Source organism: Montipora foliosa, chromosome 1 (genome assembly GCF_036669935.1).
Source record: "Montipora foliosa isolate CH-2021 chromosome 1, ASM3666993v2, whole genome shotgun sequence".
Lineage (NCBI taxonomy): Eukaryota > Metazoa > Cnidaria > Anthozoa > Scleractinia > Acroporidae > Montipora > Montipora foliosa.
The window spans coordinates 33,048,360-33,063,359 of NC_090869.1; the positions used below are offsets into that span (position 1 = coordinate 33,048,360).

General features: G+C 38.5%; 1 protein-coding gene across 1 annotated transcript in view; it reads right to left on the reverse strand.

The window, feature by feature from the left end:
• The window catches only part of LOC137996897 (protein phosphatase 1 regulatory inhibitor subunit 16B-like), a 10,462-nt gene extending 204 nt beyond the window's left edge, over nt 1-10,258 (reverse strand). Inside the window, exons 1-10 of the mRNA XM_068842536.1 lie at nt 9,882-10,258; nt 9,690-9,760; nt 7,571-7,823; nt 5,525-5,649; nt 5,054-5,179; nt 4,323-4,398; nt 3,588-3,699; nt 1,771-1,879; nt 393-1,236; nt 1-276 (exon numbers count right to left, since the gene is read on the reverse strand). The exon at nt 1-276 is cut by the window's left edge and continues 204 nt beyond it. Coding sequence (XP_068698637.1) covers nt 1-276; nt 393-1,236; nt 1,771-1,879; nt 3,588-3,699; nt 4,323-4,398; nt 5,054-5,179; nt 5,525-5,649; nt 7,571-7,823; nt 9,690-9,760; nt 9,882-10,119 — 2,230 coding nt within the window. The 5' untranslated portion in view covers nt 10,120-10,258. The remainder of the gene's footprint in view (nt 277-392; nt 1,237-1,770; nt 1,880-3,587; nt 3,700-4,322; nt 4,399-5,053; nt 5,180-5,524; nt 5,650-7,570; nt 7,824-9,689; nt 9,761-9,881) is intronic.
• Nucleotides 10,259-15,000: the final 4,742 nt, after the last annotated feature.

Below are 15,000 nucleotides of genomic sequence, written 5' to 3' on the forward strand. Positions count from 1 at the left end.
TGCAACATGAATTTTTCTGTCCTTCTACAACAACATCAGTAGGCTGTGTAAACCTCTTCTTTGATTCTTGCGAGGACGACGTTTTTGCATCATTAATGTTGTTTGTATCAGATGTTTGTTTGGGTGGAGTTATCTCACTTGAAACCTCAAGAGTTGAGGGTGTATTAGTGGAATTATGCAGTGGCACTTGGGGTTTGGTCTGTTTAGCATTCACTGTTTGAGATGATAATTTGATGTCTTCTGGTGACACAGGTGTTGAAGCCTTGATGTCTTTGGCTGTGGTTTGAAAACAGTCATAAGATAGTCTCATATAGATCTGTTTTTCTCCCTGTCTTCACACATCTTACATAATTATATCACTGAAAACATATTAAACAAAAAACAAGTCATACCTAATTGATGTAGGGAAGCCTCATTGATTTCCCTTAAATCCCTAGACTTCCTTTTGTTAAATGAGTCAGGATAGCCTGAAGTGTCGGACGGTGATGCTTGATTCCTCCCACTTGTACTTCCAGACGATTGCTGCACCACTGGTGCACTTGTGCTTCCTGAAGATCGTGGCCGGGGTACTGGGCGTGGCGGTGCTGGGTGTGCCTTGGTTGATTTTGGCACTGTGACAGGCAGAATTGGCTTCGCTTTTGAGCCAAGCTCTGACGAAGGCTCAGCTGCAGATGTCCTTTGTTCAGTTCTACTTGTATATCCTTCAATGGATTGACTATTCACGGTAATTTCTTTTGTTAAACTTGGGTCTTTAGGTAGCTGACGATGACCTGCAATTGGTGACCTCGCTGGAGGACAAGATAGAGGAGTGATAGTTTCTGACAGTTTAGACGTTGTTTTGCTCTGTTCCAAACGCTCTTCAGTTGTGATTCTGCTCTTAGACTGACCAGTTGTTGTTACACTACCCTGTACTGGTGCTGCAACATCTTGTCTCCTTGTTGTAGGTTGACTAGCTTTAGTGCTATTAGTTAAATCAGCCAATGGTTTATTCTGACCTCCTGCCATTGAGGACCTAACATCTCTAACCTTGTTTTCGCTCTTCTCAATGATCTCTGAATTTCTTTCGTGAATCCTAGACGAGGAAACTTCCACCACCATTGTATCAAAACCTAAAGGTCTTTTATCCTCCTGTTGTCCCCTTGATGGTGTCAAAGACTTGTCTTCGCCATTTAATTTATGGTTCCCCACATTTGAGTCTATTTTCTTTGGTTCTTCATTCCCAGTTTTCTTTTCATTCTAAAAACGTAAGCAGGACCATTATGATTCGACCTAAGAACTGAATTACTTTGACTGTGGTCTGCATCTTGTCTTGTCTTGTCTTGTCTTGAAATTGATTGAAAAAGGGTTGGAATACAAAAAGAATAATTTGGAGCAGCTATGCAAAGAATCCTCCATTTAATCATGCAATGGACCTATAAACATCTTATCCTTGTCTTGTGACTAAATTATTTGTGTGACTTAATATTAACTGGACCTTTTCACAAGAACAGAGACCATTGAGAAAACATAACAAACCTAAAATGATAGCAAAAGACCTCTTTAAGGTTGCATGCTTAGTAACCTGGCCTTTAAATGAAAGTGAGGCTGGTGTTGACCTCCCTCCTTTTCTTATGTTAATGATGTTGTTGTCATGCTAATTAGTAAGAATTTACATTAAGAAAAGCAATGAGGTTTCTACCAAAACAAGGCCAACTTCTGCCTCACTTTTATTCATAGGCCAGGTAACTAAGCACACAACTGTAAAATAGACTATACCCTTAATAATGTTACCGTTATGAGGAAGGCAAGCTCTGGATGTTGTCGGAGGACTGCCTCTGCTTTGGCCTCATTCTGAGAAATGGATATCTTTTCCTTGAGGCTTGACCGTTTGACAGACAACCTACAAAAATAACAAAGATAAGTTACAGAAAAAAATGGAGTTGGTTCAAAAAGGAATTGTGTTATAATAATAATATTGGTTGCAGTCAAATTTGAGTGAGTAACAGTTTACATTCTGCAAAGGAAGGGGATTGTATTAAATTCAAAGTTATCACCATGTCATTTTCTTGACAACAGGCCTAAGGTTAGCCAAGTTTAAAGGTTGTGGGTAAATGCTTTAGTGTACGTAAAACAATGACCTAGAATGTGACCTGTGTTTTAGACCTGCTGTAATTTTTTAGAATAAGCAAGATCTTACAGTTAAAATTAGAAGAAAAGAAAAGCATAAATGCTTGACAAATTCAATTAGAAACACTAGACATTTTATAAGAAAAATAACAGTAAGAGCTTTTCCTTAAAACAACACTTGTGGAAGAATTCCTGGAATTCTTGCAATCAAACACAAATTAAAGTCATGTTATTTAATTAATTTGTACAGAAAGAAAGCAAAAATGAAATTAAAAGCATTTGGCTTTGTACATGTGTTTAGAAGCAAGCTACTGGGTTGTTGTCTAACATAGCTATTAAAATAATGTGACTTTGTTGATATGTACATTCAACAATGTAAGACAGATGCACATGACTTTGAAGCGTTTAAGGACGGTGCCTCTAATGAAAGATATTTTTCCCTGGTGTGTGATTATGCAGGGAATGTAGATCTTTACAAGTGTTATTAAAATTCAAAAGAAAATTGGGGGTAACCACACATTTTTCAAAGATAATTGATGAATAATATTAAATTTTGTAAAAAGTTTTAAAATACAAAGCAATGCATGGCATTCTTTCTCAAATTGAAGCTTAATTATCTCTCAAAAATGCATGGTTACCTCCAATTTTCTTTTTGGATGCCAAGGACACTTACTACGATCTATTTTTTCCGGATAGTTTTTAAAGCACGCAAAAATATCCCTGTCTTAGTAAGCATCACCGATAGGAAATCCGATTATCTGGAGATGCGCAGAACGTATGCGCAATAACAATAGTAGGCACCATCCTTAACTCTGGTTCAGAGATGGGAATTTTTTTTTAGTTTGAAAATTTCCTTATTTGAATGTAACATAGCTCGTGCAGTTTCATTCTTATTCTTGTCCATATTTGGGCATAAAAATTGGTGTCCTAAAATCCTCAGCTTTGTTCCAAGGAAAAGAGTTGCAAGTTACACGCTTCAAGTCCATGTGCTTCTGTGCCTGGAGGGGGGGGGGGAACTCCCATATGGAACAGACAGGGATGCTCATCGGAAATTTTGAATTTAACCCCTAAAGGAGACCATCTAGGCGTGGCTCAAGTTTTTTGTGACCTCTAAAAGAGACCAATCTGGGCGTGGCTTAAGCACATTTTGACCTTGGCGGCTTAAAATATTGGCGGTTTGCCCGGAACACCCTAAGCGAGACCAAAATCCAAAATTTACACCCCTAAGCGAGATGACGAGCATCCTCGTCTGTTTCATATGGGAGTTCCCCCCCCCCCCCCTCCAGGCACAGAAGCACATGGACTTATTCAACATTATACAAGAAAGACTACATTTTTACAAAGGACAAAGTTTTGAAAATGAATAGACGTAACATTTCTGGGAGGACACTGTCTTTCTTGAGAGACACTAATATGGCCACTGTTATGTCATGATTGAAAACAACCTGAAAATTAAAAATTGATGTAAAAAAAAAACTTACGATCTTGAATTGCTTCTTTTCCTTCTGGTGTTTTTCACTTTAAACTTGTTTGTCTTTATTTTGCCTTTTAGATCAATAATGAATTGTCTTATATCCAGATCCTCACACAAATCTAGTAAACAGAACAGGAAGTATTTCATTGTCACAATAATTGAAGTTCATTGAGTCCCTTATAATCTGTGGACATTTGATTAACAATATCAAGGTTAGCTTTTTCTTAAGTGTTCCAAAAGGTGTCCCAAAGAGCAGAAACAATAAAAGATGCTAATAATATTATTATTCTCCTTGCAATGTACGTTTAACATTTTTTCCCCTGAAAGTATGAGGTTTGTGATGCTCATAACCACAAATATAAAAGAAAAAAAATTTAATATTACAGTAACAGCCGTTTTGCATTAAATTTGGTCAATAATGTAGAAAGTTAAAATGCATGGTATGCCACGGTACAATGTACACATGGTTGTTAATTTAAGGCAGAGATAATTTATTTCAGTTAGTGTTTCAAATAAGGATTGCTTCTAAACTTAACCACAAAATGTACATCAGCAACAAATGGTATATTTACATTGGAATGGTACCTTTCCTTTCTTGGTGAAAAGGTTACCCAGAGAAATTGAAGGGATAAAGGCTATTTGTCTGACATGAAGAAAGGTTTCCTGGAAAAACACTTTTGAATAGGATTTGAAGAGCCCAATTAAAAGCTGGCATAAATGTAAGACACATGCAATCCCATACCTAAAGGTGTTTCACCATGAGGTGTCCTACATTCTAACTCAGCTCCATGTTTCACCAGTAACTCAATAGCTTTTTCCTGCATATGGGGATACCATAATAATACCGGTAACTATACTTACAGAGAATTGCTCACTGATCACAAATTCAAAAGTATTAATCACCGTACAACAGACCCATCATTTAATACACTGACCACAAAGCTTATGAAATAAAGTCCTACAAAACAAATCGTTCATGTTGCTCCAAAACTTTGGTGTCAGGAATAGAGGTAAGTCACATAATGCCACTGACTTTTAGAATTGAGTTGCCAATGTGAAACAACTGCAAATGACAGAAATCAAGTGAGGCTACACGCTACTTAAGGACAATACTCGTTCACCCTTGAAATGGTATGATTATCACTCAAACTTTTCAAAAATAATTGTAATAGTAATAATAATAATAATAACAATAATAATAATAATTATTATTATTATTATTAATAATAATTATTATAAATCGTCATGGAGGTCACAGGACAATAGACATCAGATTTTCCTTTTAACCCATTCTCTCCTCAGGTGCCACAGGACGCCCCAAGTTGACGAGTAAAATCGTCGGGCGTTAGACAGAGGAAGTCTCACTCCCAGGAGTCAGTGGTTTAAAAATACACTAAGAAATGAAACTTGAAATAGCAACAAAATAATGCCTTAGTGAAAATAACAAATAAATTTTATTAGTATTCTTTTTACATTTCCCCAGCAAGCAGCAGCATGAATAGGCTTCCATCCATCTTTATCCTCTACATCGACATCTGCATCATTGTCAAGCAAGAACTCCAATACTTCCTCATACGCATTTGCCGAAGCAATGTGCAACTGAAAGGTAATGAGCAGAGGTTGTAGTAAGGATGTCACTCAGTTGAGGCCTTCATGCATGCAGTGGGAGTTGCAATGTCTCCTGTGACATCCTACAATCAATATAGTAGACTAACAACTCTTGTATTTGACACAGAGAATTCCCTGTTTTCCCTAACCATCTCTTACATTTGCCCCACCTTATAATCTCAATAGCCCTCATACATTTACTTCTACAGGTCTTAATTCCTTGAGATTAAAGTTCCTTATACTTGTAAATTTATACTGAAAAGTAAAGAGCACATGCTACTGTATGTAACTCGCACATCACATGTACAAATGTACACCACAGAACGCAATACTCACTGCTGTTGCCCCCTCCATATTTTTAATTTCCAGGTCTCTTTTCTTTTCAATGGCATCTTTAATATCCTCTAGCATCTGCCTTTCCCTCAATTGAACTAATTCATCAATCTTTCTCTCATCAAACCCTAGAAGTCAAGACAAATCAATTCATCAATTTCTTTATTCACTGAATAAAGGGTTTATTAATTTATTACACTTTCACCATTAACTATGCATTAAAAATGCATATCAAGTAAATAAAACAAACAGCAATGGTGAGGACAGTACAACAGAGCTACGCTCCAAATTAAGTACCGCATTTCTCTCTGGAATGCATCACACAATGCTTTCCTAGGAAATCGCACGTAACACCCAGTTCTCCAAAGACACATTGTATAACTAGTAGGACTTGAACGCTCTTGTACTTCTTGTAATGCAATCATGCTGTTTGCTAGGGGCATACAGTGTGTCTTTGGGGAGTGCAATTTGTATAATTAGGTAATCACATGATTTTGAGTACAGTTTGGAATAAATAAGCAATAGTAAAGTTGTTCAAAACCGCACAAAATTGCACAAGCCCTTAGGGTGAGTGCAATTTGTAGTCTTTGAAAAAATTTACATTCAAGTGCTTATTTATTCCAAACTGCACATGTCATTACTCATTAGTAATATTATACATGAAAAAATTCAAAATGGTTATGCAGAAGCAACGCATGCATATTACGCAATCACAGAAAATTGCGCAATGAATTGCACCATCCAGGGCTCACATTTGATTGCCTATCAATGCAACAATTTCACATTAATTGCACTATTTCACTTTTCAGCACTCTGTTTGGGATTTAATTATTGATATGCTCTCAGCCAATCAACACCCTGAATTTTTTTTGTGTATATTATTAAGGTGGCTGCCAACAGTTTCACTACTTTTAAGACAACCTCTTATTAGAAAGGTTATAACTATCCCTAGGAGTCAATGGGCTAAATACAGATCTGACCAATACTGAAACATTCATAAATCCTCTCTGTGCAATGCTAACTTTAGATCTTAACGCAGTCCCAGGATGCTGTGAAGTCCCAAATATAGCAGTTACCAGTCACAGATTGCCCATAATTAGATGCACAACAATTTGGTTGAGTATCTCCAAGAGTCCTCTTGTCCACTTAACTCTGATCCACATAACCCACTATAAATGGCAACCCTAACACTTTTCAGTATATTATTGTTGGAAAAAGGTAGTAAATGTTTAGAATTAAGGCAACAAGGCCTAATTATCTGCCTTTCTAAGTAGTATTGGTTAAGGTGAAAACCATGTCCTATGACCATTATTAAAGGAATTCATCCTACATGTACTTTATTTTATGTGCTGTGTGTTTCTTATATAAACCCAGGCTTGATTACCAGTAGGCACCTCTTGTATTTGATGGGAGCAGACAGACAGGAAAGGGATAGAACTCTGCCTAAAGTGCAACCTCACTTTGATTCAACTGTACAGTAGTCCAAGGTCTTTTCACCCTCTTCATGTTGGGTTTCCTGAAAGTCACTTGAGACCGCCATGTCTCCCACATTCTTATTCAGTATTAATGCTGCTGCCTTTCAGAGAGGCTGCAAGGTTTGGCAGTGCAAGTTCAATGCTGTCAGTTTAAATCCCTTAGAGCTCTCTTTTCCTCTTACCAATCAGCCCAGTAAATACAAGAGGAAACTTGCCTTTGCCAGCAAGGACAACCATAGCTGGCATTGTACATTACAATGCCCTTTGCTCCAGTTGGGTGTTAAGAAAAATATATTCCATATTACCATCATAATGACTTGGCCTAAGCTAACACAGACCTAAATGCATTTTATCATGGACATGAAATAATAATTAATAATAATTATTATTTAATTACGTTAATTATTATTGTAACATTGTTGTGCAAAGTCTGTTATGACATAACTTTAAGAAAAGCAAGGAAGTCTGCATCAAAGGTGGCACTCCAGGCCTGTTTGCACAGCAACAACTGTAAAATTAATGTTCCGTATCATGCAAAATCTTAGGGCCAGAGTTAAACAGAAACAACATTTACCATGTTTGTCCATCTCTTTCAACAAATAATCCTTCAAGTCTTCGTCATCTTCTAACAAATCGACTGGTAAATTGCCATCTGAATTAAGCGCAACGACACTGGCTCCATGATCCACTAAATACTCCACCATAGAGAAATTCCCACAGGCTGCAGAAGCATGCAGTGGTGTCCACAACTCGCGGTCTTCCGCGTCAATATAAGCTCCATACTCCACAAGAAGTTCTGCTATGTCATCACACTCATCGATGCATGCCTTTTGAAATTGAAAAGTTAAATGTACCATAAAAACAAATTTTCATTTCAGTTCTATCACAGTTACAGTTGCATGTAAATGATGCAATGTAGTTTCACTGATAACAGATTGGGAATCGAAGACCTTCCTCAGCTGAGTGTGCCTCCATCCCATTTGATCAAAACCCAAATTATTGTTGAAGTTAGAAGCAGAAGGGGAAGAGCAAATCAAATTGCATCAGAATAAGCAAAGAGGATGGTTTATTTTCCATTTCTTGTGACTCTGCACCCTGTGAACAGTTGGTTTCTCCTACGCTTCCCGAGAGAGAAACCACTGCGAGCAACCGTTTGATTTTCCATCAAGCATGTGCGAAGTACGTCACACCCGACATGATGTATTTGACATCACTTCGTCTTTTTTCACGGAAATCCCTACACAGCAGGCTCGCTCAAACGCAGCAGTTACATAGCTGAATGCACGCGCAAGCGCCAAAACAAGTTTATTGACTCCTTTTACCAGTTCAAATTTAATTTATTCGTCCTTGGCGCTGGATGGCGGCTCACTCAAAGAAACTAACGGTTGCTTGCAGTGATTTCTCTCTCGGGAAGCGTAGGAGAAACCAACTGCTTGCAGGGTAGTGACTCTGATAAAGAGTTCTCACTATGTAACAAACAGAATTGGAGGCAGAGTGATAAAAAATGAAAAAAGGTCTGTTAGTTGTTCAATCACTCTTGTGAATTGTGGTGAAGTACAATAATACTAAAGTAATACAATTGTTTGTCTCATGATGTTGTCATGTGTGATGTAGATTGTAATTAAAGTTTTGACTGCATTTTGCTAATCCTCTTCGAGCGATTCCAGAAGCATGGATGCCCACGGTCAAGAAACACAACTGTTACAACAAGAGAGCTGTGTGACAGCGAACTGCCAAGGGAACAATTCACACATGCAGTGAGGATAGTAATACACCAATCACAGCTGTGGAAAACCAACAGTTGCAGCAGAGTTTAGTGTTTTATCAGTTGATGCATAACCAGTCCACCTCATCGCCTAAAGAACACAAGCAGTATTCAGTTGAATCCTCGCAATCTACACCACATGTGAAAACATTGTACCTTGACTGCCATCATCAATTTTCTCTACAACTCTGGCAATAACCAGTGCAAAATAGCCCCAGTCAACAAAAGGGGCTTTGACATTTAAAATTGTTTAGCATTTAAACAGAGTACATTATGAATTTTTGGTTAAGTTCCCTATTTAATTAGACAACTTTCGAAAGGATAAAAGAAAATAAACTAATCCGATTATTCTTTTTCCCGTAGGCCAACCTAGAAACTCATTAACATATCAACTAAAATAAGATCACAGCTGAACCTTACTTTAACTCTTGGCCACGACACAGGGTCATTTAGGTAGCCGGCTGCAATTTCCAATTAGCTTATTTTATTTAACAGCAAATTACGTTAACAACAAAATGTGAAGGATGGAGAAGTAGTATAATGACCTTAAGCATTGACAAAAGCCTGAAAAAAGGTTTTAAACCGAGTAAGCATATCTAATTAATCGGGTGAAAAATCTGAAAATATTAGCTTATTAAAGAGGGTGGGTTTCTTTTTATTTCGGTAGGATCTCCGCTCGGAAAAACTCGTGCATTGTGCAGTAATGACAGAACGTCAAAGTTCAATTACTTTAGGTAAAATTCTTTACTAAAATTATGCCATTTGAGTCGATAGTAAAACAAACAAAAAAAAGCTTTGATAGTCAAACTAAACAAACATTGTGTAGTTTGGAAAATATACTTTAAACAGCGAAATGTGTTGAAAGTTCGTTTTCACGACAACTAAATGTATTATCGACTAAAAAGGATCAATTATCAGTGAAACGTACTTGATGAAGAGCTGTAAGTCCATCATCATTCGCTAAGTTTGGGTCAACTCCATAATCGAGCATCTTTTTGACTGCATAAGAAATATTAATAATTTAAAGTACCAATGTGAATTTAAAACCTCAGGACATAACCAACATTAGACAAATAAATTTCATCAAATGAAAAGAACTTAGTTGCACGATTTCACAAACCTTCTTCAACATCACCTCTCGAAGCTGCCTCGAGAAGGATTATTCTGGGTTCGAACTTTACAGGTCTAGCCCTCTGAGGTTTCTTTTTTGGTGGTGGTGGACTAAGTTCTTTGTCCTTCTCTCTTTCCCATCGTTTGAGTTGTTGAAATCGGCGCTTTCGTGCGAGTTCTAAGCGATCTTGGACGGTCAGTTTCTCCACCTTAGGAATTTCAGCAACAAGTTCCAAGTGGTCCGCCATGTTAATGCCTTATTTAGAGCAAAGAACGTCCTTGGAACAGGGTTTTTGATGCAGTTCCCTACTGTATCATTTCTTTACTAAAATCCAACGAACTTTAGAACGACAACGATCCACCGCTACCCGAATATACTATGTTGTCTGGAAAGTTTATGCAAATTTATATTTTGTATTTAGTTTAGAGGCGAGCCTGGAACAAGCAATGCAGCTTGCCAAATATGGAGATTGAAGGAAGGTGGGCCGGTTTTGCAGTTTTACAACTTCCGGTTGCTTGCATTCAAGTGGAACCCGGAAAATAAGGGAAGTCTTGTCAAAAATATGTTTTTGATGGCGCCTGTTTTCCACATCAGTGCACAATAATGATAAAGCAATTGTCTTGAAGTGATATTCAGCAAATGTCAAAACGAAGATCTGAAGCATGGTTTTTACTGAATGAGGGAGCAATCAGATCTAGACTCTTGATTCTTAAACAAACAAGTTGGCTAATAAATTTTTTCCATTTTTTGGTAACACTGGAAGCCACGCCAAAACAGTTTTAAAATAACAGGAAATTGCAGTCTTTTACCGGAAGTCAGCACAAAAGAGGCGTGACGAACGAATAAAAACATATTTGCAAACCTGCCCTGTCACACAGTCATGTTTAATTTTAATATTTTACCGAGGTTGTATCTGAGAGCCTTCACATAACGATGTAGAATAGATCACTAAAATTAAAGTAACTTAATTTTCAGCCCCTTTCGCAATGTTCTTTTCGCTAATCACGCAATCTTTCCTACATGATTGCGTGACGAGCCAGTACATTAACTTGAGTCCATACAACATTTTGGTGGGTACCCAAGAATCACTCCCTTTCGAATGAAGAGACTATAGGCGGTTTACAACCAATCTTTAATGTAGAGGCCGGTGACAGATACTACCAAGGCTGCTATGACGTAACGAGAAAAATTTGGCGAGACTTACAGGTTAACATTACTGACGTCATGAAATCGGAAGTGATTCTTGCTGAAGAGTTGATCGGACTAAAATGATGGGCAGGGGGCGCGATAGCCTGCAAAGCAGGCGTATTTTTGTTTTGGTAAGAATTAATTATAAAGTAACCATATTTAACGTCGAAAATTATCGCCCCCTATCTCTTCTCAGTGTTCCTAGTAAAATACTTGAAACCATCGTTGCTGATTCTATCATTCACCATGCGTTTATTGAAAATAAATTAATTACAGACAAACAATGGGCTTACAGGAGAGGATATTCTACAGAGCTGTTGCTAGTACATATGACAGAAATTTGGAGGAGTGCCATTTATTCAAATAAAGTTGTTGGTATAGTGCCGTTAGATTTCCAGAAAGCGTTCGACTGTGTCTCCCATAATGTGCTATTACGTAAATTAGAAAATGATTTTGGAATTAATGGGTGCTCCTTGACTGGCTGCGCAGTTACCTTGACAATAGAAAACAATATACTGTCCTAAATGGTTTAGCATCAGATGCTGATGATACAACCCTATATTGCATTGGCGATTCTATCGACGCAGTAATTTCTGAACTTAACAAAGCTTTGGAAGAACTTCTATACTGGTGCAAAGCAAACTCCCTTCAAAGAAATCAAAGAAATGCGAAGCAATGATCCTCCATCGTGGAAGATTCACTGGCCCATTGAAAGAGTTAACATTGGCCCAGCACACCATCAAATGGGTTACATACTCTCGTCTATTAGGCGTATTAATAGATGATCAACTAATCTGGTCTAAACATGTTAGTGTTGTTAAAAAAGGCTTTGTTGATAAGTTAAACTTGTTAAAACATAGCAGATTTCTTCCAAAGAATATGTTATTAGACTTGTATTTTAGAGTTATTATGCCGTCGATCGTATATGGTATATCAGTATGAGGAGGTCTCACAAATAAGGAAGGTTTGAAGGCATTAGAAGCACTGCATTGTAGAGCTGCGAGAATTATCTTTGAGTTACCTTGGGAGATGTCTAATGCAGATGTTATGAAAAAGGCTAATTGGTCTTCTTTAGCCTTTATGTATAAAATTAGCTTAGCTAAGCTTATGTATAAAATCCACAATAACCTGACTCCAGACGCTATGTCAGTTATTATTAAGAACAATGACAACATCAAGCGATATCAACTTAGGAAAAAACTGAAAATTGATGTCCCTCGTTTTAACACCAACTACATGAGGAACTTTGTAGCTCGTAGAGGAGCAATAGTTTGGAACACGTTGGTTCCTCAACTTAATGACGATATAGACAATGTTAATAAAATACGCGATTATGGCAAGACGGTCAAAGGCTCTGCTACACCTAGATTTCGACTTTATCTCCCCTCAAACATTAAACAGAAGGGAGGAAGATTTTAAGTATAATTAGTGTTGATAACTAGTCGATATCAGAGTACCACCTTGTATTTTAGAATTTTGAGCTTTAATCGTTTTAGACTTGTAAGTAGTAAGTAGCTATATGATTTTAGCTGGTGTATATCCTATTTATTTTCTAATTCATTAAGTTATCTTACTTAATTATTTAGACACGACCCCACAAGCGAAGCATCGCTTTAAATATTTATCGTGTATAAATAAAGATTATTGATTGATAACTCGTAACAGTAATTCAACTGACAAACCTGAAGTCGACGGTGCTCTCATTTTACTCCCCCCTCCGGCTCCATCAGTGCTCCGTTTTACGGGTATTTAAAGGTACTTAGCTACACGGAAAGGAAAGAAGTCGAACATTTCGTGCTATAGATATAGCGCAGGATTACGTTGAAATCACAACCGGTCATGTAAAACGCAGACTGCAGACCGAGGTTAAAATGCAGACTGAGGTTATAATTTAACTGTTGAAAAAGCCCAAACCCATTAGAAATGCTAACAGTTAAGCCTAAATATTGTTTTACGCCTAATTAGGCCCAAGGCTAGCATTTCTAAGGGGTTTCGGCTTTTTCAACAGTTATAACCTCAGTCTGCATTTTACCCCTGCAGTCTGCGTTTTATACTGACCGAAAAACAACACGTGTTTTGTAGAATAGATCGATCTCGGTGCTCAGTAATTGTGTGTTCTCGGCCACTGGATTAAAACAGTATAAACTACTTCAGCAACCGTCTGGACCCTTTTTAGTGTGACGCTTATTACATTGGTGACAGCGAGCAGAAATGATTCAGGGGCACCCAACGAGAATATAGTTGAAAACCACTTAAACATAGCATTGTTAACCCATTTTAGTATTTAAACAGCAGATATAGGCATAATTTTATCCCCTAAAAATTTTTCATCTGTTCGGATTTCCTAGCTGAAAGTCTAGTGATCCGAAAATTAGGGATCAAAATTAGGGATCAAAACTTACCTTTTTGAAACTTCCAGCCAGAGAAAAGGCCCCGAAAATTCTAGGGGACCTTTTCAGGGTAAAAAACCGTTAAAAATGGGCAATTATACCATTTTTTAGTTGTTCGAAAATCCTAGGACAGGTAGGGGAGCAAGAAATTTTACAACAAAGGTTCCGAAAATTCTAGATCTCAAATCGTCTTCCGAAAAGATATTTTCCGAAAATCGACGTTGGGTGCCCCTGATGATTGACGACGAGCATAAAATGCCCGAAGGTGCCGAAGGCGATTTTCCAGTAAAACTCGCGCCAAAAGAATCGAAGAAACTACCGGAGAGTGCATCGCCAGAGCAGAGCTCCTAAATTCAACAGCTGGTGAATACCTTATCTCAGGCTTTGAAGCAGAGTATGGCGGTGTCTACGGAAACGGAATCCAAGAGGAACGTACGAGCACCGCGTGTCTATTCGGCGGGTCAAACTTTCAAAACGTGGCTGTCCCAGTTTCTTCAGTACGCGAATCTGGTACATATCAAACCATCAGATCGTCGAGCGTATTTGCTGACCCCGCTTGAGCAACCGGCCTACAAAGCAGTTGAGCTTCTGAAGCTTTAAGAATCGCAAACCTTTGAAGAATTCACGGCGAAGCTGATCGAAAGATTTGATTCGGGCAAGACAAGGGAAGATTATAAATTGCAGTTGCGAGCCAGCTGGTGTCAAAGGCCGAATGAGGATTTCGAAGGATTTGCCGATAATGTGATGGAATTAGTTGAAAATGCCGCCTACCCAGAGGCGGTTTATTCGTTCAAGGTGGAGCTGGCAAGAGAGCAGTTTATTCAAGGAGTGATACTCAGTGATGATTTGAGGGAAAAGGTATTCATGAGTCAACCGGAGTCACTTGTGGAGGCTGTTCGTGTTGTTCGTCGATTAGAAAGTGCCCGTAAAGCTTGCCAGGCTGTGCCGTCGGCTGAGCAGAAAAAGTCTGTGAATGCGGTGAGTGGTTCAGCGGAGAGTGAGAAAGTTTCATCTGAGATTCGTGAGCTCAAGGAACTCGTGCTTGGTATGAATGCCGGAAAAGATTCGTGAGCTGGAACGAAAAGCTGAAACGATTTCGACCTCGCAGCGCCGGAATGAGGTGGTATTTTTTGCTTGCCGCGAACCTGGCCATTTCGCTCGAAATTGTCCACACAAAAAAGGGGGAAACGGAGCTCGGGGCCTGCCGAGGGCCAGGCATACACAGTGATCAGGGAAGAAACTTCGAGTCCCAGGTGTTTGAGGAAATGGGCCATTTGCTGAAGATCAACAAAACACGGTCATCCAGAGGGCAATGGACAGATTGAGAACCTGCACAAAACCTTAAAGAGCATGCTGAAGGCCAGGGTTGAAGATGATCCACAGAGTTGGGATGAACACCTAGATTACTGTATGATGGCTTTTAGAAGTAGTGTCCACTCCTCCACTGGACATACATGTACACCTTTTGAACTCCTGTTTGGAAGAGAAATGCGAATAACCCTGGCTGTAATGATGGGAAGGGCCGAAGTCGATGAAAGGAACTACTCGGA